This window comes from Mus caroli, chromosome 10, assembly GCF_900094665.2.
Source record: "Mus caroli chromosome 10, CAROLI_EIJ_v1.1, whole genome shotgun sequence".
Classification (NCBI taxonomy): Eukaryota; Metazoa; Chordata; class Mammalia; order Rodentia; family Muridae; genus Mus; species Mus caroli.
In genome coordinates, this window is record NC_034579.1 from 28653042 (window position 1) to 28675945 (window position 22904).

The 22904-nt window shown below is 38.0% G+C and overlaps 1 protein-coding gene across 2 annotated transcripts in view; it reads right to left on the reverse strand.

Annotated features, from left to right (window-relative positions):
• Nkain2 (sodium/potassium transporting ATPase interacting 2) overlaps nucleotides 1-21551 on the reverse strand; it is a 1235726-nt gene extending 1214175 nt beyond the window's left edge. The window contains exon 1 of one of the 2 annotated variants that reach the window (XR_003837744.1): nucleotides 20651-21551. Coding sequence is in view for 1 of the 2 variants with exons in the window: in XM_021173756.2 (XP_021029415.1) it covers nucleotides 20651-20704 (54 nt within the window). In the remaining variant the exon portion in view is untranslated. The remainder of the gene's footprint in view (nucleotides 1-20650) is intronic. The other variant, XM_021173756.2, reaches the window with a different exon arrangement.
• Between the last annotated feature and the right edge of the window lie 1353 nt (nucleotides 21552-22904).

Sequence of the window (22904 nt, forward strand, 5' to 3'; positions counted from 1 at the left end):
TCACAAGAGACAGCTATATCAGGGTCCTTTCAGCAAAATCTTGCTAGTGTATGCAATGGTGTCAGCGTTTGGAAGCTGATTATGGGATGGATCCCTGGGTATGGCAGTCTCTAGATGGTCCATCCTTTCGTCACAGCTCCAATCTTTGTTTCTGTAACTCCTTCCATGGATGCAGGTTTTTTTTTTTTTAAGTATTATCAACCTAGTTTAACCCAACAACTTGTACTATGTGACATAAAATGTTAAACCAGGATTTCAAAATGTGACTCCAGTCAGAAAGCTTTTTAAAACAACATCCAGAAATCCGAAAATCCCTAACTTTACATATGTCTTACTATCTGTTCTTAATCCCTACTACTCTTTAAAGATACTTCCATCCAAACACATAAAACATACATTAGATTAAACCACAGTCATTTTAATATCCATATGCAAAGAGGAGATCTTAAAAGGAAACAGTGTTTTTGATAGCTCCCTCAATCTTCCTAAAGCCTGACCCCTTGTTCCAGCTGTCTACTCTGTCTGCCACACCCACACACCCACAATAGATACAAAAGATAGAGAGCTCTTATAGTGCAAGGAAAAATAACCACCTTCTGTTACATAACAGAAGCTTCCATTCACAGAGACTTCCACTGGTGCTGGGTTGGTTTGGTAACATTCCAAGTCTGTCTAAAGATTCTGTTGTCTGCAGCTGCAGAGCTCCACAATTTCTCTTTCTGTAAATGTGACAAAAAGTCAAGTCCCAGATAAAAAAATAAATGAATTTCAGACCCAGCACAATCAAATTAGGGAACTATAATTCCCTCTGCACTATTCATTTGAACAGCATCTTACATGGACATTAGTCCCGTCAACAAATGATCTTACACATCTGCTTACATCTTACAACCTGAAAAACAGATGTTTACCCTAAATTGTTAAGGCCAATATGAGGGAGCCATGATTCATCAAGGAGTTATTTCTCAATGATAATAAGAAAAACAATGAAACACATATAAACATACATGAGCTGTATAAACATTTCATGTGTGACATTCTCTGTCAGGTGAGCAGTCTTTATATTACTTTATATATTCCTCTATATTCCTTTCACTGTCAATTTGCTCAATGACTTAAAAACATGTGGTTGACTGACATACAATATTATTCATTAAATACTATATCAGTGCCATAAGTGAATCTTGAGCAGTGTTGCTGGGACAAAATATCAATGATTTTTTTTTAATTTGAATCCTCAGGCAATATGGTGTTTTCTCTCCTATGGCTCCTGCTCTATTTCTTCAAATGGGTTTGGGAGTGAGGCTTAGTCTGCACTTTCTTTGTTTGTATGTCTGGCTGTACCATTGTTCTAGGCAGAAATGATTATAAAGATGCAGATGCCAACTGAACTTCAGGCTATTTAGAACTTAAACATCACAGTTTAAACCCAGAACATTACCTTGAGAAAATTCTCAACATATTCTGCATTGCTTTTTCCCAAGATAGTTTCAAGTGTTGGATACTCACTTAAGACTTCTTAAACTATTCCTTCTCTCTAAAGTACTGTTTGAGATGAAAACCAGGGAATAGCCTCTGAGGCAATGAATAAGCTATGTATTTAAGTGGTCCAGCACTCCATTCCATCCAACAAGTACCATGGGGATCAGCACAGACTTCTATACATCAAAGATAACTCACTGGTGTCTCTATAATGTCTCCTTACTGGAAGTGCATCTTGAATAATTACCCAGCTGGTATGGGGTGACTCTGAAAGCATGTCTAGGGCCTAGCTTTCAGAACTCTAATTGGGTGCTGCTTTTCCTTTTTTCAATTTTTTTAAACTGCCAAGTAAGACTGGGAACTCTTCAGACCCTGTTTAGACTCTATTTTCTAATTAGATGATGGGAAAACTTTAATTAATAAGATGACCTCATCATAGAAACCAGGTCATATTGTTAAGCACTTGTAACTTATAAATTTTAGCAAGCACTGACTTTTGCAAGCCAGCCAACTTTGTTAGTTCTCAAAAATTCTTTAATTAGGCTACTCAGAAAGGAGCATGCACTAATGGGAGTCCTGGCTACATTCCAACAGGGGATAATTGCAATCTGGCCTACCTAAACTTGCACTTGTTTCAAGTAAATACAGTAGGTTTTTCCATTCCCAGTCTCAATTTCACTCTGTACCATTGTCTTAGGGAAGATAGCAGATGGAAAACTCTTGGTTTTCCACCTAAACCTTCCAGATTATTTGTTAACAAGTCTACTTGAAAACCTACCACATTAAGTACAATGTAATAAGAAATAAAGAGAGTTGTAAGGAAAATCAGGGAGTCTATTCACATACATTCTTAATACTTGACTAATTTCTCTCCCCTATAAAACATCACTTCTATTTTCGTTCTTTGTTTGTATATTACTATAGTTCCCCAATGCAAGTACATACGTTTAAACACACACAGAGGTATCTTTATACTCTTCCATGCAGATGGACATTCAGAAGGTACCAAATATACTTTCAGAGGATTGTATTTAACTGCTATGAAGAAAGAGCATAGGTCTAACCTCTAGGATTTATTGATTATATTGCTCTTCCTTCTTTCCTTTCTTTTCCCACCTCCTATAATATTGTTTATAATGCTCTGGTTTGTCTTAGAGGAAAATGCACCAGATGATGCATTAATTCGCTTTATTCACCATCAACCAGAAAAGAACCTTTAGTCTGGTTCTTATAGAAAAGAGTAATTTTAAAATGCAAGATTTAATCATAGAACCATCAAGCTTAAGGGACATTCAAAAAGTCATATAATTTATTCCTCTTCCTTCAGGCATGCAATTAGAGTTCAAAAAAAGACTGCGATCCAAAGAAATCAAGTTGGATCATAAGAAATTATAAAACAGGAACATTCTAAAAGATAAATATGTGCTGTTTACCACATTTCTCTAGAAATAACTGGGCTTTCCTGTGAATCAGGATATCAAATATTGAAATGATCTTTGAATATTCTTGAATTCTAGGATCATGGAAGGAAGTGTAATTATTTAAGCATGTGTGTGTGTGTGTGTGTGTGTGTGTGTGTGTGTGTGTGTGTGTGTGTGTGTGTGTGTGTGTGTGTGGTGTGTGAGTGTGATTGTACATGAGCATGTGTGATGTTTGCATAAAAGAGTATGTGAGTGTGTCAGCATGAGTGTGTTTGTGTTTATAAATGCTAATAAATCTCTAAATTCTTTGGAGTCTGTAAAAATGAGCCATTCTCATGGACAATCATCCTGTTCCTACTTCATAATGAAGCATTTTATAAAATTTTTAAAAATCATAATTTTCCCTTAAACCTCTCACATTCAGGAAATAAATATTTCCCTCAGTGAAAGCAATCATCTATAAGCTATTAATGTATATTCTTTCTTTAAAACTCTTCTCAATATAGAACTCTCATATAGAAACAAACATTTTATTAACACCTTATCATGGTATCATATTTGGAAGAAAATAAATTAAAACTGTACAGTAACTACCTTTACTAGCATGAAAATAAAAGTGACATTGACTGTGACTTAGATAAAATCCACCTGGCTCAAACTAAACTGAACAAAACAGCCAAGAATGCTACAGGCTTGGTTGAACACATATTTTGCCATAAAAAGTAGCTTCCAAATACAAGAAGACTCAATTTTGGCTTTTAGTCTATATTTCTACAAATCCTTAGTCAGCACCTCTTCCCTAATGTGAATCTCAGTCTCCTTTCCAGTCTCTTTTTACACAGCTGTTTTTTCCCAATGCAAATTCACTTGCCTGTTCTCTTCATGTGCTGCTGAGTTGGGAAACACACTAGAATTATTCAGCATTTCCCAGATGCCTGCATGGATGTCTAGGTGTTTCCTTGGATATTCTATGTCCTAAGAATTCCATTTTAATTCTATATGATGGTTAGGAAGTAGCTAACAGTGAGTTTTGGCCATAGCAAACTGAGTGGACTGGGATGACTTTGCTGGTTTCCATAGAAGAAAAAAAAAGTAAAAAACAAAAACGTTTCAAAGCACAGGCTTTTTCTTCTGATGTCCTTGAAATATTAGTCTAAAGTTACCTACTCTAGGAATATCCACAAGCATGGTCACTCTTTATTCCCATGCCAAAATACAACAAAAGTGTGGTATATGGGCAGGAGACAATGTCACATTGGCTCAGGTGTGTATTTTAAGTGAACTTGACAGTTCTTTCTCGATTACCTGTGGATTTTTGTGGAAACTTTGCATGTTTCTGTTCTGTTTTAAAGCAGAACAAGTCATATTAGAAAGCTCAATTCCTTCCAGAGTCATGGTGACTAATAAAATCATGCATTCTGTTTAAACAAAACAGAACAGAAAAAATCATGGTCCTGACTGTGTCCAAAGCCTCAGGTATTCTGATTCTGAGCATGGCACACGACTCTTTTTTTTTTCTTTTTTTTTGAAATGTTGCTTTATTCAATAACAAAACGAGTATGGGGAGGGCGGAGTATATAAGCCAAAATGATCGATTAGGCATTGGTGTTTAAGGGAGATTAAAATATATCTAAAAAATATGTCTCCCATCTGCTTTCCCATATTCACACTCTACACCAGCCAATTTCTCCATTGACCTCTTACGACTCAGAACCCACTGGGGTAGAAAGTCGCTTCTGTGTGCTCCTTGCTTTATCTCTGCTCAGCTTATGGATGGGGATTGAGAGTTTGCGGTTTCTGGTATTTTTGTTATTATGAGTTTCTATCATTTTCACCTACTATACTCAAGCAAAGGATACAATAGAAACCAGCACTTTGCCAGGCTAACAAAGAGCTATCCAGTCCTTTTCTACTGATACTGTCAAAGTGAAGAAAAAAAGCTCTGCCTAAAGCACACCTTTATCCTTCTCTACACACCCTAGACAGACAAAAGAATGTGCATCCTTGCCAAAGCATAACCTCCCAACTCAACTTCTTGTGGACATGATTTCCCAACCATCTCTTTCTAGGTCTACTTTTCCAAAATTCTCGACATTTTCTAGAACCCACAGAACAACCTTGCTCTCTTCACTGCTTTTCATTATTTTCTTATTTCCAATCATCCTCTCAAAAGTCCACATGCACAGCAATGATCCTCATAAGGTCTGTGATTCAGTGCTTACAAACACCACACAACTGAATAGACATTAAATAAGCCTCTGCATCAGACAGGATGTGATGTGAATTATACAGGAAGTTCTCCTCTCCATGATTCATACTCCCCCACTTGGGTGCCGATATTTCACTCAGCTCCTGCCTGTCCTTTGATCACTCTGTGCCTGCTTCCATACTCTCAGCTGTTTCCACTATGATGCCAAATATATGACTGCTCCCTCCCATTCTGAAATCAAACTTCATTAATGCCTGTAGACATTTTTGAACACTCACTCACAGTGACCATTATCTTCAACACACAAAGACATTTTTTGGATAGTTTCTAAAATTTCAAATGTTATCCCCTTTCCCGTCCCATCTCCCCCCACCCCCGGGACACCCTACACCATCTTCTTTCTAGGAGGGTGTTTCAACCACCCCAACCACCCCAGCCTCCCGAACTCAGTTCCCATACACTGGGGCATCTATCGAGCTTTCATAGGACCTCTCCTACCATTGACTACAAGGCCATCCTCTGCAACATACGCAGCTGGAGCCACATGTACTCCTTTGTTGATGGCTTAGTCCCTGGGAGCTCTTGGGGAACTTGTTGGTTGATATTGTTGTTCTTCCTATGGGGTTGCAATCACCTTCAACTCCTTCAATCCTTTCTCTAACTCAGCTATTGGGGACGCCACACTCAGTCCAATGTTTGGTTGCAATCATCCATCTCTATATTTGTAAGAAGACCACCATATCAGGTTCCTTGAAATGCACTTCTTGGCATCCACAATAGTGTATGGGTTTGGTAACTGTACATGGGGTGAATCCCCAGGTAGGGCAGTCTCTGGATGGCATTTCCTTCGGTATCTGCTCTATACTTTATCTCCATATTTGCTCATGTGAGTATTTTGCTCTTCTTCTAAAAAGAACGGAAGCACACACACTTTGGTCTTCCTTCTTCTAGAGTTTCATGTGGTCTGTGAATTGTATCTTGGGTATTTGTAGCTTTTGGGCTAATATTCAATTATCAGTGAGTGCATACCATGTGTGTTCTTTTGTGATTGGGTTACCTCACTCAGAATGATATTTTCTAGTTCTATCCATTTGTCTAAGAATTTCATGAATTCATCATATTTAATATCTGAGTAGTATTCCCTTGTGTAAATGTACCACATTTTTTATAGCCATTCTTCTGTTGAAGGACATCTGGGTTTTTCCAGCTCCTGGCTATTATAAATAAGGATGCTCTGAACATAGTGGAGCATGTGTCCTTATTACATGTTGGAGCATCTTAGGGGTTTATGCGCAGGAGTAGTATAGCTGGGTCCACAGGCAATACATTGTCCAATTTTCTGAGGAACCACCAAACTGATTTCCAGAGTGGTTATACCAGCTTACAATCCCACCATCAATGGAAGAGTGTTCCTCTTTCTCCACATTCTTACCAGCATCTGCTGTCACCTCAGTTTTTTATTTTAGCCATTCTAACAAGTGTGAGGTGGAATCTCAGGGATTTGATTTCCATTTCCCTGATGACTAAGGATGTTGAATATTTCTTTAAGTACTTCTTGGCCATTCGATATTCCTCAGTTGAAGATTCTTTGCTAACTCTGTACCCCATTTTTAAAAGGGTGTTTTGATTTTCTGGAGTCTAACTTCTTAAGTTTTTTGTATATATGGGATATTAGCCCTCTATCAGATATAGGATTGGTAAAGATCTTTTCCCAATCTGTTGGTTGCCTTTTTGACCTGTTGTCAGTGTCCTTTGCCTTGCAGAAGCTTTGCAATTTTATGCAGTCCCATTTGTCTATTGTTCATCTTAGAGATAAGCCATTGGTGTTCTTTTGAGAAAATTTTCCCTTGTGCTCATGTGTTCAAGGCTCTTCACCACATTCTTCTCTTTAAGTTTCTGTGTATCTGGTTTTATGTGGAGGTCCTTGATCCACTTGGACTTGAGCTTTGTACAAAGATATAAGAATGCGTCAATTTGCATTTTTCTACATGCTGACTTCCAGTTCAATCCACACCATTTGTTGAAAATGCTGTCTTTTTTCCACTGGATGGTTTTAGCTCCTTTGTCAAAGATCAAGTAACCATACGTCTGTGAGTTCATTTCTGGGTCATCAATTCTATTCTATTCATCTACCTGCCTGTCATTGTACCAATACCATGAAGTTTTTATCACAATTGCTCTGTAGTACAGCTTGAGGTCAGGGATAATGATTCCCCCAGAAGTTCTTTTATTGTTGAGAATAGTTTTCACTATCCTGGGTTTTTTGTTATTCCAAATGAATTTGAAAATTGCTCTTTCCAACTCTATGAAGAAATGATTTGGAATTTTGATGAGGATTGCATTGAATCAGCAGATCGCTTTCAGCAGGATGGCCATTTTTACTGTATTAAACTTGTCAATCCATGAGCATGGGAGATCTTTCTATCTTCTGAGATCTTCTTTGAATCCTTTCTTAAGAGATTTGAAGTTCTTGTCATATAGATCTTTCTCTTGCTTGGGTTAAAGTCACACCAAGGTATGCAATATATCTTTCTCAGCCTGTTTATCCTTTGTGTAGAGAAAGGTCATGGATTTGTTTGAGTTAATTTTATATCCAGCTGCTTCACTGAAGATGTTTATCAGGTTTAGGACATCACTGGTGGAATTTTTAGGGTCACTTATATATACTATCATATCATCTGCAAATAGTTATATTTTGATGTCTTCCTCTCCAATTTGAATCCTCTTGATCTCCTTTTGTTGTCTAATTGCTCTATCTAGAACTTTGAGTACTATATTGACTAGAGAGAGAGAGAGTGGGCAGCCTTGTCTAGTTCCTGATTTTGCTTCAAGTTTCTCTCTATTTAGTTTGATGTTGGCTACTGGTTTGCTCTATGTTGCTTTTAGCATGTTTAGGTATGTGTCTTGAATTCCTGATCTTTCCAAGACTTTTATGAAGGGATGTTGAATTTTGTCAAATGCTTTTTCAGCATCTAATGAAATGATCATTTTTTTCTTTGGGTTTGTTTATGTAGTGAATTACATAGATAGATTTCCTTATATTGAATGATCCCTGCATCCCTGGGATGAAGCCTACTTGATTGTGGTGAATGATCATTTTGATATGTTCTTGGATTCAGTATGCAAGAATTTTTTGAGTATTTTTGCATCAATGTTCATGAGTTAGATTGGTCTGAAGTTCTTTCTTTGTTGGGTCTTTGTGTGGTTTAGGTATAAGCATAATTGTGGCTTAATAGACTGAATTGGGTAGTGTGGCTTCTGTTTTTGTTTGGGGTAATTGTTTGAAAAGTATTGGTATTAGGTCTTCTTTGAAGGTCTGATAAAATTCTGCATTAAACCCATCTGGTCCTGGGCCTTTTTTGGTTGGGAAACTATTAATGACTTCTATTGCTTTAGGGGTTATGGGTCTGTTCAGATGGTCTATCTGATCCTCTTTTAACTTTGGCACCTGGTATGTGTCTAGAAAAATTTCCATTTATCCAGATTTTCTAATTTAGTTGAGTATAAACTTTTGTAGTAGGATCTGATGAGGTTTTGGATTTCCAGTTTCCATTGTTATGTCTCTCTTTTCATTTCTGATTTTATTAATTTGGATACTGTCTCTGTGTCCTCTGGTATTCTAGCTAATGACTTATCTACCTTGTTAATTTTTTCAAAGAACCAGCTCTTGAATTTGTTGATTCTTTGTATAGTTCTTTTTGTTTCTATTTGGTTGATTTAAGCCCTGAGTTTGATTATTTCCTACCATCTACCTCTCTTGGGTGTGTTTGCTTTTTTGTTGTTGTTGTTCTAGAGCTTTCAGGTGTGCTGTCAACCTCCTAGTGTAAGCTCTCTCTAGTTTCTTTTCAGAGGCACATAGAGCTATGAGTTTTCCTCTTGCCACTGCTTTAATTGTGTCACATAGGTTTTGGTGTGATGTGTTTTCATTTTCATTAAATTCTAAAACGTCTTTAATTTATTTCTTTATTTCCTCCTTGACCAAGTTATCTTTGAGTAGCGTGTTGTTCAGCTTCCATCTGTATGTCTGTCTTCCATTGTTTTTGTTGGGATTTAAGACCAGCCTTAGTCTGTGGTGATCTGACAGGGTGCATGGGAGAATTTCAGTCTTCTTGTATCTGTTGAGGCCTGTTTTGTGACCAATTATATTGTCAGTTTTGGAAAAGCTACCATGATGTGCTGAGAAGAAGGTATAGTCTTTTGCTTTAGAATGAAATATTCTATAAATATTTGTTACATCTATTTCCACAAAGACATGTTGTTTGCTACTTTTCAATTCCAATTCTTAGTTGTATACTAAAGGAAAATAAACTGGTGTGTCTCCAAATGCATACCTTATAATTTCACTAAGGCCTATGATTAAGTCCTGCACTTTTAACCTTATTGCTTTGCCTGCACAGTTTCTGTAGGGTTGCAAACCTTTGGCACTCTGATTTCTTACTGGTGAGCACTGTGTCATGATCCCCATTAGCTAAACTTGAAAGAGACATATATTGTAGCCTGCATCAGTGAGATTTCTTCCAAAGAGATTCAAGTCCATCCATGAACCAGACTCTTATCTTTCAAACCTCTGTTCCTCCTATTCCTCCCTGCATGCCATCAGCCAGCTTTATCTGCAGTCACTGTACCATTCTCAACTGTATACTATTTCATCCCCCCTTACTTTGTTGGGTTTTGTTCTCCAACCTCACTACAGCAATCTGGTCTGCCATGTATCCTTATTTTACATAATGGATGAAAAGATTTATGATCCTGGAACTAATCTTCCCCAGAAATCTCCTTAGAATAGTATTTTTAGAGATGCAGCCTGTTCTATATTTCAGATATCTGCAGATACTGGATCACCTTATTAGAAGTCTCATCTGTTTCTTTGTCAGAAATATTCAGGAGTTCCTGTGCACAGTTTGCATTATATACATACAGACACATGCACACAGACACACACACAAACACACAAAATTGGTGTACATATGTAGTTAAAATACATGTCGAGTATGTCTATAATTTAATTCAATTATAATTAAAATTTGTAAGGCAAAAGTTTCCATAAAATAGAAAAAAACTCTAAAAGTTACTTTATGAATTGATTTTCCTTCACATTTGATGGATTTATAGATGTGGACCAGATGTTTGTGGAGCCCACAAGCAATGTGAGTACTTTTCTGATAAACACTAAGTATCTTTCACAGATTCAATGCAAAGTCTACAATACACACAGTTAAAATTACTCCTATAGAGACAAAACATGAAGTGAGAATCTGCTTCATTATCTCCGTCCTGATCTAATATAACCTTTCAAATAATGATCTAATACAGCCATCTAAGTAGTGTCGTGTCCATTGAATTATATGAAACGATGTAATATGACACTGAACTATTATAAATTAACTATTTGAAGCAAGAACAGAAAACAAAAGATCAACAGCATGGGTCCAGTGTATAACATCTGTGCCTCACCAACACTGATCATATTTAAAGTGACTTTAAATGTAACTTTATAGCATGTGATAAATAGAGGTCAGGAAACCTGTTTTAGCTTCTAATATAGTAAGTGGTTAGGATGGCTCTGCAAATAAATAAGAATGGATCAGCTTGCAACTTAAACTAATTTTCAGTTATTAAAATCATTAGCTATTAGATTTATGACAGAAATATAGCTGTGCATTGCTTTCAGCTATCCCTCCCCTCGTTATCAAAAGGGTAGACACAGTCTATTCAACACGCTATCATTCAGATATAGACATCTCATGAATCCTACTTGATGGGGATGATCTAATAATGACTGGATTTCCTCTGATCATTCACTTTCAAACACGTTAAACTGATCATCACCATAATACAGCACTCCCAAGGTGAAATGTCATGACCAACTTTTCTTCAACTACTGCAGGTCTACAATTCAAGAGGTGCTCAGGGAAAACCTATGGAAGCCAAGAACACAGACAGCAGTACCTTACTAGCAAACATTTTTTTTTCTTCCTGTGCCACCCAATGGAAATTCCTTCCACATTCATTTCCCAGTGGTATCTAAAAATAATACTCTATGAGGTCAACCTTGCAAAGTTCTTTGCTGGAAAGCTCTGAGTCTGGGATCATATAAAGTTCACACCATTGAACAAGTCAGAGTTAACATTAACCTCCTACATCATTTGACACAAAGCTAGTTCTCAGCTAAAGGCTTCAACATATCTCTTTGTGCTACTGTGTAGGTAGCATAATATAGAAGTACACAAAGATTTCTGTGAATAGGAAAAGGGGTACAGAATGGAAACTTGCACTCTAAACAAAGACTCATTTGTTCTCAGAGAATGAAACACTGTCAGGGATGTTAACTATGTTAGTGTTTTGGCATGCATTCATTGATTAGAAAACAAAGGTCAGCATGACACATCTTCATCACCTGACCTAAAAGGCAAACATGTAGGGACCAAGGCTTGAGGAGCTTCTCAATTGAAGACCAAGTATATAGATCCTCATTTAACCCTTTCAAAGCAAGTGCTTCTGCAGAGAGCCTCTTCACTAAGTATTAAACTTTAAAACATCTTTCTACTACTGTGGCATGCAACACTTTTGTGAAACATTAGCAACGAAACTTGACTAAGTTTCAAGATCAACTGCCAAGTTAATACTTGAAGCATAATTTCTAGAAAACCAAATAAAATTAACAAGCAATAGTCAAATATTTGAACAAAATAACGTTCTATTTCTTTAAGCATGTGATCACTTGTATATGTGAACATAAGGCATTTATTTTTATGTATTATTACTATTTGTTAGAAATGTGTACAATTGTTTCCATACTGAATTCTAACCTTTACACATTATTTAGACAATTAATTTAATATTAACTACTAGACACATCATTAGCCTAGAATAATATTTTGCTGAAAACTATTGCTGAGAGTACTATTCCCGTAGAACATAAGTAGCACCTCTAACAAAATAAGTTTCTTACATCATTGCAAGCATTTTGTGAATATCAATTGCATTAAATAGAATTAAGAGGAGTTTGCTTAAAGCAGGATTTATGGAACTCTTATTATGTTATAATGTGCAGTAATTCCTGGGAGCAAGTTGGAAAAGCAAAAGAGCTTTGAGTCAGTAGAATATTTTTTTTAACTATTCATAACAGAGCTTTAGAAACATTGTTCTGAGATGTCAAGAACTTTGCGAAATTGAAGTTTGATTCTTAATGTATATGTAACAATATGCAGATCCACTAACTACTGATAACTTCTTGTGGATGAAGAGTCAGTTTTCTTTAAAGGTGAGGCCTCTGGTAGGTTTTCACCAGACATAGTGAACGCTTCCACCCATAAGTATTTGGCAGCACAAATTGGTCTTGGCTATTAAGATAAAATGAGGGAAACAAAGTCAGGGGTGGTGGAGGAGTGGGGTGGATTTGGAAGACTTATGACCAGCAGTAAAGGTAAATACAGTAAAGATACTATGTACAAAATTCTCAGAGTTGATAAAAAATTGATTCGATATGATATATATTTTTAATCTCTTCCAAACAACTAGCAGTTGATGTTACCATTCTTCTTTATCTAACATCACACATTTGTGAGTGGATGAATTGAAAGCACATTTAAAACAAAACTAGTGTTTGCTACCAAGGCCTCATTTAATGCAAAGTGCCATGGCATAACTACTTATCACTATTTATAACTTTTATAACTATCCCAGAATGAGCAGTCGTAAAGGATTAAACCATTAATAACTGTAATGATATTTTAGGTTTATTTCTTCCCTTGGATTCTCCAAAGCATTCTTCAAGATATTTGGGTAAAGAATTAGTTGCCCCATTTTTCAAATGAGGAAACAGAATCAAACCTATAAATGGAACAAATGGCACAGAAGCACCAGACTGGACAGAGAACAATCTGGCTTCTAACTTAATCGTGTGCTTTTTCAGGACATTCCCTCCTTGCTCTCTCAAGGCTGTGCTGAGCACAAGGCGTTATTTAGACGGGGACTTTGCCAGTAAATAATCCAATTCCATTCCGGCATTGCCAAGCAGAGAGCTGCTTTCAGACTCCTCTGAGTCCCTATTGATTGCAACGACATGGAAACCATGGAAAGACCGTAGATGTCTCTTATTTAAACCTCTGAATATCACTGGGCTCTAAGTGAGAAGCAGGCAGAGGCTCTCCAGAAGAAAAAGCTTTCTTTCACATCAGTAACAAGGCAAGGGAAGAAACGACCTCACTCTCCACTTGGGTAGGAAATTTCGAAGAACATATGTGTGTACTTGAGAATACCAAGTAGCCAGCAGTGCTTAAAGACCATAGACATGAACACGTGAGAATTCCTTAGAAACTTACTTTATCTGGCTTCTTCCCAGACCTAAGAAGTCAGAAAAAGTAGAGGAGATCAGGAGACCTATGTTACAAGGCCCTATAGAACTGGGAATGAAAGTTTAAGTTCAAGAAGTGTTTCCTAGCATACTAATACATATTATAAGTAACTACTTAACCTGTCCTTTCCAAAAACAGCAGCCAGTAACTATTCCCATTTAGTGGTCTTCTGTGTTAATTTAACATCTGTAGATTGGCTGCCACCCAAAACCAATTAACATATTGTCCTATACTGCATTTCTGTCAAGAACGTATTTAAACAACAAATAAACAAGCCAATTTAATAACAAATTGGTATATTTCTTCTTCCCAAGGAATCAGCTGTGAGCATGCAAATCAGTGTTCCAAAACTGTGTTGAGTGGCTATCTGTCAAAAGTTAGTCAGAAATGACAGCAACTGTAACTTCTTTGCCAATGGAAATGATCACAGAAACAGAGGCAGGAATTATTTCACCAGGATACCACGAGTATGCTTTGTGGAATTTTGGTGACCTTGGCCTCTCCATAGAATAGCACAGGATACTTACTCAACACTGGTAGGATTTTGTTGAACTTATTCTATGGTGTACACAGCAACAGCCAATATTTTTTGAAATTTTCAGAGTCCTCCGTAAGACAGGTAGGGACAGGGGACTGAAATCAAAGTTACTTTCTAAGCCAGAGCAATACTGTGTGGAATATTCTGGCAGAAAGGATTGAGTTGGTAGAAACTGTTGTTACTGTTTTCTTACAAGGAAAAAGTGACAGTGAAGAACAGAAGCATGCATTTAAAACCGTCCGGTATAACTGGCTTTGAATCAAAGATCTTCTGCCACACTAACTTTGAAACTTTCTTTATCTCTGTAAAATGATGATTTTTTAGAAACATTTTTAAATGTGCATTGATGTTTTGCATATGGGTGTATCTGTATGAGGGTGTGGGATCCTGGCATTACAGACAGTTGTAAGCTGCCATGTGGGTGCTCCAAATTGAACTCAAGTCCTCTAGGAAGAGGAGCCAGTGTCATTAACCACTGGGCCTTCTCTCCAGCTCCTAAAAATGATAATCTTGATATTTGTTACCTCCTTCACAGGATTACTTCAGGAAATTAGAGGGTAATGAAAAAATAGTATTTAATTTTAAGCAAGATCATAGTAAATAAGTTTTCATTACTGTTTAAGTATTTATCAAAACTAGATTTTTTAAAGGATACACACAACTTAAGAACTAATTTCTCTGAAAAAGACATATAACTTTCAAATAAGTGTTTTATAGGCACAGAAGTTAACATATAAGTAGTTTTAAAAGTAAAAATATATTACAATTAGAGGCTATCCTTTCCTATTTCAGATTCAAAACCCTCACCAAAAAAATATGCAGCTTAAAAATTAGATGCTTCTCTCAGAGGGCAGCCATGTTAGGCTCCTGTCTGCAAGCACACCATAGCATCAGTAATAGTGTCAGGCCTTGGGGCCTAGAGTTAGATGCAGATACTTACAGAAGCTGGGACCCTTGCTACTGAATTAGGGAAAGGCTTGAAGAAGCCCAGGAGGAGGAGGGCAACCCCGTAAGAAGACCAGCAGTCTCAACTCACCCGCATCCCTAAGATTTCTCAGACACTGAGCATAAACTAGCTGATATGAGGCCCCTGACGCATATACAGCAGAGAACTGCCTGGTCTGGCCTCAGTGAGAAAGGATGCACTTAACCCTGGAGAGACTTGAGGCCCCAGGGTGTGGGTAGGTCTGATGGGGTAGAGGGTGGGGACATTGTCTTGAAGATGAGGGAGAAGGAATGGGATAAGGAACAGGGCAGACTGGGAGGGAGATGAGGACCAGACTGTAAAAAGATAGATTAGAGAATTGTTATATAAATAAATAAACATACAAATAAATAAATAAAATTAGATGTTTCTATCCATTAGAAATGATGCCTTTTTTTGAAACTAATACCAAAAAAAATTAAAAAAAAAAGGAAAAGACAGTTTTCAGGAAGGTAAAGTAATTAATTTCCCTAAACATTAACAGCTTCTCTATCTGAACACATCTGGAATAATAAAGAAGAATACGGTCTGTTAGTTTCACTTTCCACCCAAGTCTGATAATAGAAAATAATGTTGTTTAATGTTGTTCTTTCATAATTCTTAAATATCTTCCAATTTCTTGTGGATTTTAAGAAAATACTTTACAATTGTACTCTCCTACAGATTAGAGACCTTAGATGTAAATAGAATTTCATTTTATCACTATTATGAAAGAAAGATTATAAAGGGACCCTGGATGCAATACATCAGCCCCAGAGTTGTCTGTGAACAGCCAAATACTCTGAAAAGTTTCATTAGCAGCAGACACATATAAGACCATGGCAATATTGTACTACTGGGTGTGTAGCAGGTGATCCGTGTACATTTGTATAAATAAACTCTTTGATGTTCACACAATGAAATGACCTTTATCAGAATCAGTTATTACTGTTAAGTGACCAATTATTGTATTTTCCTCAGCTACAAACAAACAGCTGTCAAGTTTCCATAGAGGAGTGGTCAAAAGCTTCAGGATATAGGGAAAAGTAGAGTTGTCCTTTATGTCATTTTGATGCCTGTGTGTTACAAGGCATTTGAAAATAATAATTTTTGTTTTTATCAATATTAGTTTAAAAATTACTTTTGGAGTTTGAAATTTTGAAAATCTAACTGCATAAAAATACATTCTCTAAGAATTGTAGGGACTTTTAATAGTAAAAATAGTTAATGCAACTAATGCTGAAATTATAATTTTTATTTCCTTTATAAAGACAATGGTGTGAAATTGTAAAATTGTAATTTTTCCGAAACATATATATGTATATCCAACAATATAATGTTCCCATCCAAAAGCAAGCTTCGTATTTTAAGGTATCCCCAACGTCTACTCTAAAATTCTTGATTAGGGTAAGTAGAAATTTTGACACCAAATTAAAAAGCACCAGGGGGAACAAAGGTAGCACTGGCCGTTCACATTTCTGAACAATTACCTATGTATGGGATCCACAATAGAGAACACCTTGACCTTTCTCAGAGAGCTCTTGGGGACCCAAGCTTTTGTATGAGGAAGGAGGAAAGAAGACCTGTACACATTGGCTTATTGAAATGAAGTACATAACTGCATAACTTCTTCTATAGAAAGGACAGACTGGGCTGTATACCAGGAAACCTCTGTATACCTTCTTTTTCAAGCATTCAATTAAAAGTAATTATATTTAATTACAATGAAATAGTATTTTAAGATAAAAGACATAGCAAAAAAATGCTTTTGTACACTTAAAGGAAACACTACAGCAAGAAAGAGCCATTTTAGAATTTAGAAACGCCTCGGGATGTTTCAATTTCACAACTTTCTAAAGTGTCATATAAGAAATCTCACTCTTCCTCATGAGGTAGATCTATGAACAACAAGGTAGTACCCCAATATCACCCTAACATTGCACTTCCTGGCCAAGCTTTGATACTTCCGAAGTGATCAAATATTCACCAAATAATGGTGAACACTGCATAATAATCTATAACTAGAAGAAATTTGTTTACATTATATCTACATCTCTGTCCCTTTCAAAAAGTAAATGTGCACCTATTAAATTGCATAGTAACTGTGCAAGTATCATTCTTAATTTTCAAAAATGCTGATTCACATAGCTGCACACACTGCTGCCAACTTGGTTGTTAGTGGCACTTGCTCCAAGTCAGTAATGTTTCATAGATCGCATGGAAAGAACATTATTTTCAAGTGGAAATCCATTGTAAGCAAATCTAGATGATCTTTCAGTAGTTGAGGAGACATGCACTTCTTGCCACACAGGACTCTGGTATATCAATATGTATGTGATCTGAAGCTCACTTACTGGGAAACAAAGTTGTATTTTCATTATAAAATAAGTTAGGTTGAGTTAATTTTCACTGAGAAATATTAGAATACTATGGAAAGTTGTGTTTGACTCAAAGAAAACCTGAGGGACAAAAGGTCCACTCTTTCACTAGCTGACTGAATGTTCTATCTTGGCCTGTAATCCTAAACCCATCACTGGAAACACGGTGATAATTTCTGTTACTATCTGAAATCTTCAGTGAAGGCAGCAATGATAACCAGGAAATTACATCCTAGTGATTATGAGCTTAACTTCTTAACTTGCCCAAGGAGCAAATCTCTTTCCAGAAATTACACTCCTTTTTTTTTTTACAACAATCACACTGATATCTGAAGTGAGTTTAACCATACAACTTGAAAATTTCAATTTATGATACTTGTGGACACTTTCTCATTGAATAAAATTTTAGATTGAATTATCATGGTGCAGAATTTTCATTTATCTTATGACCTGATATCCAGATGTTTCAATAATAAACATATATTTATGCCTTCACTCTGTCAAACACTGAGATTTAAAAAACATATTTTATATAATTAACAGCAAGGATATACACTCCTGGCCAGAAAAATGCCTCTGGAGCTTATGAACCTGTTCTTTACATGCCAAATGTCCAAAATACCACATCTGCTTTGAAAATAGCGGGACAAATGGGGTCTCTGTTTCTACAGTACTTAACAATACTACATCTTTTTCTAAGATTAGCTATAAATTGATGTAATTTTTCAACTGAAACACAACATTCAACTTATAAGATTACAGATTAGTGCTTTTAGAAACTTAATAAAGTTATTTAATAAAAAGAGATTTTAATCTTAGGTATCTTTGGCTTCCAGTAGTTTTAACAAATCTCAGGTTGTGTTTATGAAAGTAAAGCAGGCATAAAATTCTCAACACACTGAACATTTCAGAAGTCAACAAAACTGGAATCTCTCTGCCAGCCAATGATACACAAGTCAAAACTTAGGCTGGGAATATGGTTTTCATGTAAAATAAATTTTCCCCAGAATAACCCAAAGATGTGCCAAAATTTTGTATCTATAAACATAGAGTGAAACATGTACTTCCACTCATAGGTGTTCCACAACACTTTGCAAAGAGTTACTTTATGTCAAATTGCATAAATATCTCTACAACACAGCAATGAACAAGAATCTCTTATGCCCTACAGGCTTTTACTATTTCAATCTATCAGAACAATTAATTGTCTTTCTCCTTTGTTTTTGTTCTACCTCTGCATTAACATGGCTGCTAATTATATTGGTCTGGTGACACAAGAAGAGGGAAAGGAAAAAGACCAGGATTGTCTCATCAAGCATAGAATACTTCTCAGGACTCCTAGCTGTGCGCTTGCTTAGGCTGAACACGTCTGTCTTACAGCCAACTCTATTTTGTTGGAGAACATAGTCATTATTAAGGTTTCTTTTCCATTAAGTATTCTAGCTCCTCTACAAGAAACAGTTGCATATATGTACACACGCGCGCACACACACACACACACACACACACATGAGAGAGAGAGAGAGAGAGAGAGAGAGAGAGAGAGAGAGAGAGAGGCCAACATGAAGAAATCTACAGCTGTATCATGTTTGTATATTTAGCTTCCTCACTGGTATATTTATATTTTCCAATTATTTTAAGAATTTATATTCATCATACAAAATGTCATCTGATCCCAATACATACAGTTGCCCAACATACAATTGCCCTAGCACATTAATAAAGCTCCTCTCACGTTAAACAATTTAGAGTTAACTTCCATGTTTTTAAACTGAGAGGAATATAGGAATGTTCTACCCACCAACCTATTCTTAGTTTTACACTTTACAACTGTGATACTGCAGATATAGACTATTCTGAAACCTATACAACACACACACATGTTTGGGAAATGCAATGCGACTTGGAATATTTGGGCTACATTGGTAGTTTTACAAAGTAAACTCTGGTGAGCTCTATTGTTAATGGCAATAGTTCTTTGCTGCAATACTTATATGAATCTGGGGTAGAGATATAGAAGCTGGTTTACATAGCATTGAGAATACATAAAGCTCCTAAAATTAGATCTCTTCTTTTCCCTTACAACCAAGTCCATAATACACAATTCACAGATTAAGACTTTACCATCCAAGACTTTCCTGGGTGGCGGTGGGGTACCAGAGCTGAGATGCCTCAAACACTTTAAGTAAATTTTTTTAAAGGAAAAAAGAAAAAGAAAAGAAATAAATAAATGAAGAACCCTCTGCAGGTCTTTGCAACTGATAAACAGTGAAGAAAACTTAGGAAATTCTTTTGTCAGTTTTAATAGCAAATTCTTGTTCATTTAAACACCTTGTGACGACTGGACTTTCAATAATTGTCTTCCATTCTACAGCCCCCCCACCCTTTATAAAAAAAATAAGGGGAACTGTTTAGACTAATTTATACTTTCTATGGAAAGCTACTTGGTGTTGCAGAAGTGCCCCCTATTTCCAATTAACCATTTGCCACTGACATAATTTTTCAGCCTATCTTCCCCTAAGCCCCTCCTCCTATTGCCTTTAGGAATTCAAATCGAGACATTATTTGCATTCTTGGCTTTTTAAAAGCAGCTATAGGGTATTCTTCCAAACTTACATACACTCCCCCATCCTGTGAGATCAAACAATAGCATCCATTTCAGTGGCAATATGGTACATTATGGAAGACAAGATATTATTTCTTCTTGGAATTTTTGTAGCTCTTGGGTTTTAAAGGTCCACTCTGGGGCAATGTTGTTCCAGAGTTTAAGTATCTCTCGCTGATCTACATACTTTTAGAACTCACTGTGGCTTTCTAGCTTAGAATGCTGCTAGAACACATCTGATCTAAACAAGGAGTTTTTAAGAAAATATTAAGACAATATATTCTAGGAAAATATCAAACGACAATAAATACTTCAAAACAAGTATATAAAAGCCTGAAAATCTGCATTTCAACTTACACGCATATATAGTAAAATATATATGATCACCATCCTGTTCACATTAACAAGAATGCCAAGCATAAAAGGAGAGCAACATCTCCACTCCCTTAAAGAAATTAAAGATAACAAGTTTAACCTGCACCTGCAAAACTGTCTTCAGAGGGACAGGAACGGGGAAAGGCAGAAAGGCTCACTTCTGCTGCACCCCTAAAATCATTTTAATAATACAGGTAATATGTGGCATCTTTTCTCTCTTCTTTTCCCTTCCGTCCTGCTCAATGGCAGATCTCTTACTACACTCCCTGCCCACTCTCTCAACGGTACATAAGAGAATAAGAGGACCCAAGCGTCACTTACCAGTTGCATGCCACAGATAAAGATAAGCGTGCACCTGCCACTGCAATAACCCATGGTTTCCGAGACCCCTGCCACAGCCAGACTGTCCCACGTCGGCCACCGTCGAGGCCCCAGTTTATCCAATCAGATCGTGGAGAAGAACAGGAGAACCTGCCCAGGGCTCTAGGGCTCCCAGCTGCCGCTGCCAAGGTCCAGGGAAGTGACAGTGTCCTGCGCGGCGGCGGCTGCCCCAGCCGCGCCCGCCACACATACCTTTACTCGCTCACTGCACTCCCAGCGCCGCGGGCAGCGCCGCCCAAGGAGACGCGCCCCGGCCCCGCAGGGGCAGCAGCGGCAGGCAGACAGCGCCGCCGAGCCCTGGGGCATCTGGCCCGCCAAGTTGCGGCCCACGCCCGACGAGCGCTCCCCCGCCCCGCACTCCCTCCCCACGCACGGGTGCGCGGGTTCCCGGGGCGGCTGAGATGCGCGCCGGGCGCCGCTGCTCTGCGCTCCGCGTGCGGGGCCCAGGGGCGGGGCGGCTGCGGGGGCCGCGCGGACGCCCTGCGGCGCCCTTCCCCTTGCCTAGATGAGCGGATCCCCTCCCAATCAACAACTTCTCAGAGGTCGTGGCGGGCAACAGCCCTGGCTGTTGCGGGTGTGGTGTCGCCGTGCCTGGGAGCTGCGGAGGCGTTGACTGCGGGAACAACGCGAGGGATCGGGTCGGAGGAGTCCCGGTTGCATGGCTGACTGGCTTGCTTGCTTGCTTTGCTTTGCTTGCTTGCTTGCTTGCTTGCTTGCTTGCTTGCTTGCTTGCTTGCTTGATTTCTCAGCGATGCCTTGCTTTGTTGGTATCGGTCTTGCTGAGGCAACCCTGCCAGAAGCATTACACGTGCAAGCTGTGGTGTGTGTGTGTGTGTGTGTGTGTAAAAGTACGGTTATGAAAAGGGATGGTGAGATATCAACTGGGGTGCCGCTAAGGCATTCTTCCCCACTGGAAAACCTGAATGCACTTACAGCAAAGAGCGGAGGGAGAGAAGTGGACACGGTGGCGGCCAACCAACAGTCCTGTGCTTGGCACCCGAGGGTGGGAGGCAAGGACAGCTAGGGACAGAGATTCCAGAGTTTCAAAGATTAGCCTGCTACAAGGACCGGACTGAGTTTTCTCTTGAAGTTGCAAAATGTAGGGAACCAGAGGAAATGTAGGAGTTTGGTTTTTGGTGCTTCAGACTGCTTTCTTAACAATGGAAGGAGTGGATGAAATTTGAGCACTTATCTACCAGACCTCATGCACCATCCGTTTGGTTATGTGTCCTTGCTTGGTCACACTCCAGGTTTGACAGCAGCAGTTACCTGCGGACACGCACTCTGGAGCCTGCTGCTGCCACCTACGGGTGAAAAGCTGAAGGGATAAACATGCTGGAGCAAGTGATGGTCATTGAGACCTTGGTGTTCAGAAGAGGACATTTCATTTACAGTCCCAACAGCTACTGAAAGCATTCCTAATCTGGCTACAGAGAGAGGGTGTACTGTTGAGATCCACTGGATAGTAAAGCCATTGGAATAAAGTGCTGTGAGTGAAAAGAACTGTTCATGGAGCTAAAAAAAATACCATCGTTAGAGATGTAAAACCGGAAAAAAAGAAAAAAGCTAACCAACAAGGTTCCTGAGACAAGTAGGACTTAACCCTCCTTGAAAAACGACATTTGTGTATGGTAACTTTACCCACACTGAGGACCTAGTCTCCCATCAGCATCAGCTTGAGAATCATTTAGACTGTACCGGAAAACATAATGCTGTCTGTAGTCACTATTTCTTCCTCATTCGTAATCACCTTTCGATACATGGCATTCCTCTCTGTTTTGTGGGCACACTGAATTGTTTCGTAAGCATAGGAGGCTCTTGGCTAAGAAATAAAATGAGTTCCTTGAAACCCATCTTTATCAGGCAATGGAGGAGAGGTGGTGAATGATGACCTCAGCTTTTTCAACACACATGTTGGAAATGCCAAAAACAGATTAGTCCATGTCATGGGGTCTCCATCAGCATTCAGTCCTGATTCTCTACAATAGTAACCATTTCATTTATCTCATCTTTCTGCTCCATTTCCTAGGACTTCCTGGGACAACTTTCAAATAAAGCAATTGTGATGAAATCTTGTATCTGGTATCTGCCTTAAGGGAAACCCAATCAAAAAAAAAAATTCCTCAAGGGCTTTTACTGTAGATCTTTTATTGGTACAGTAACAACAACAAATGTAATTGATGGTAATTCAGTA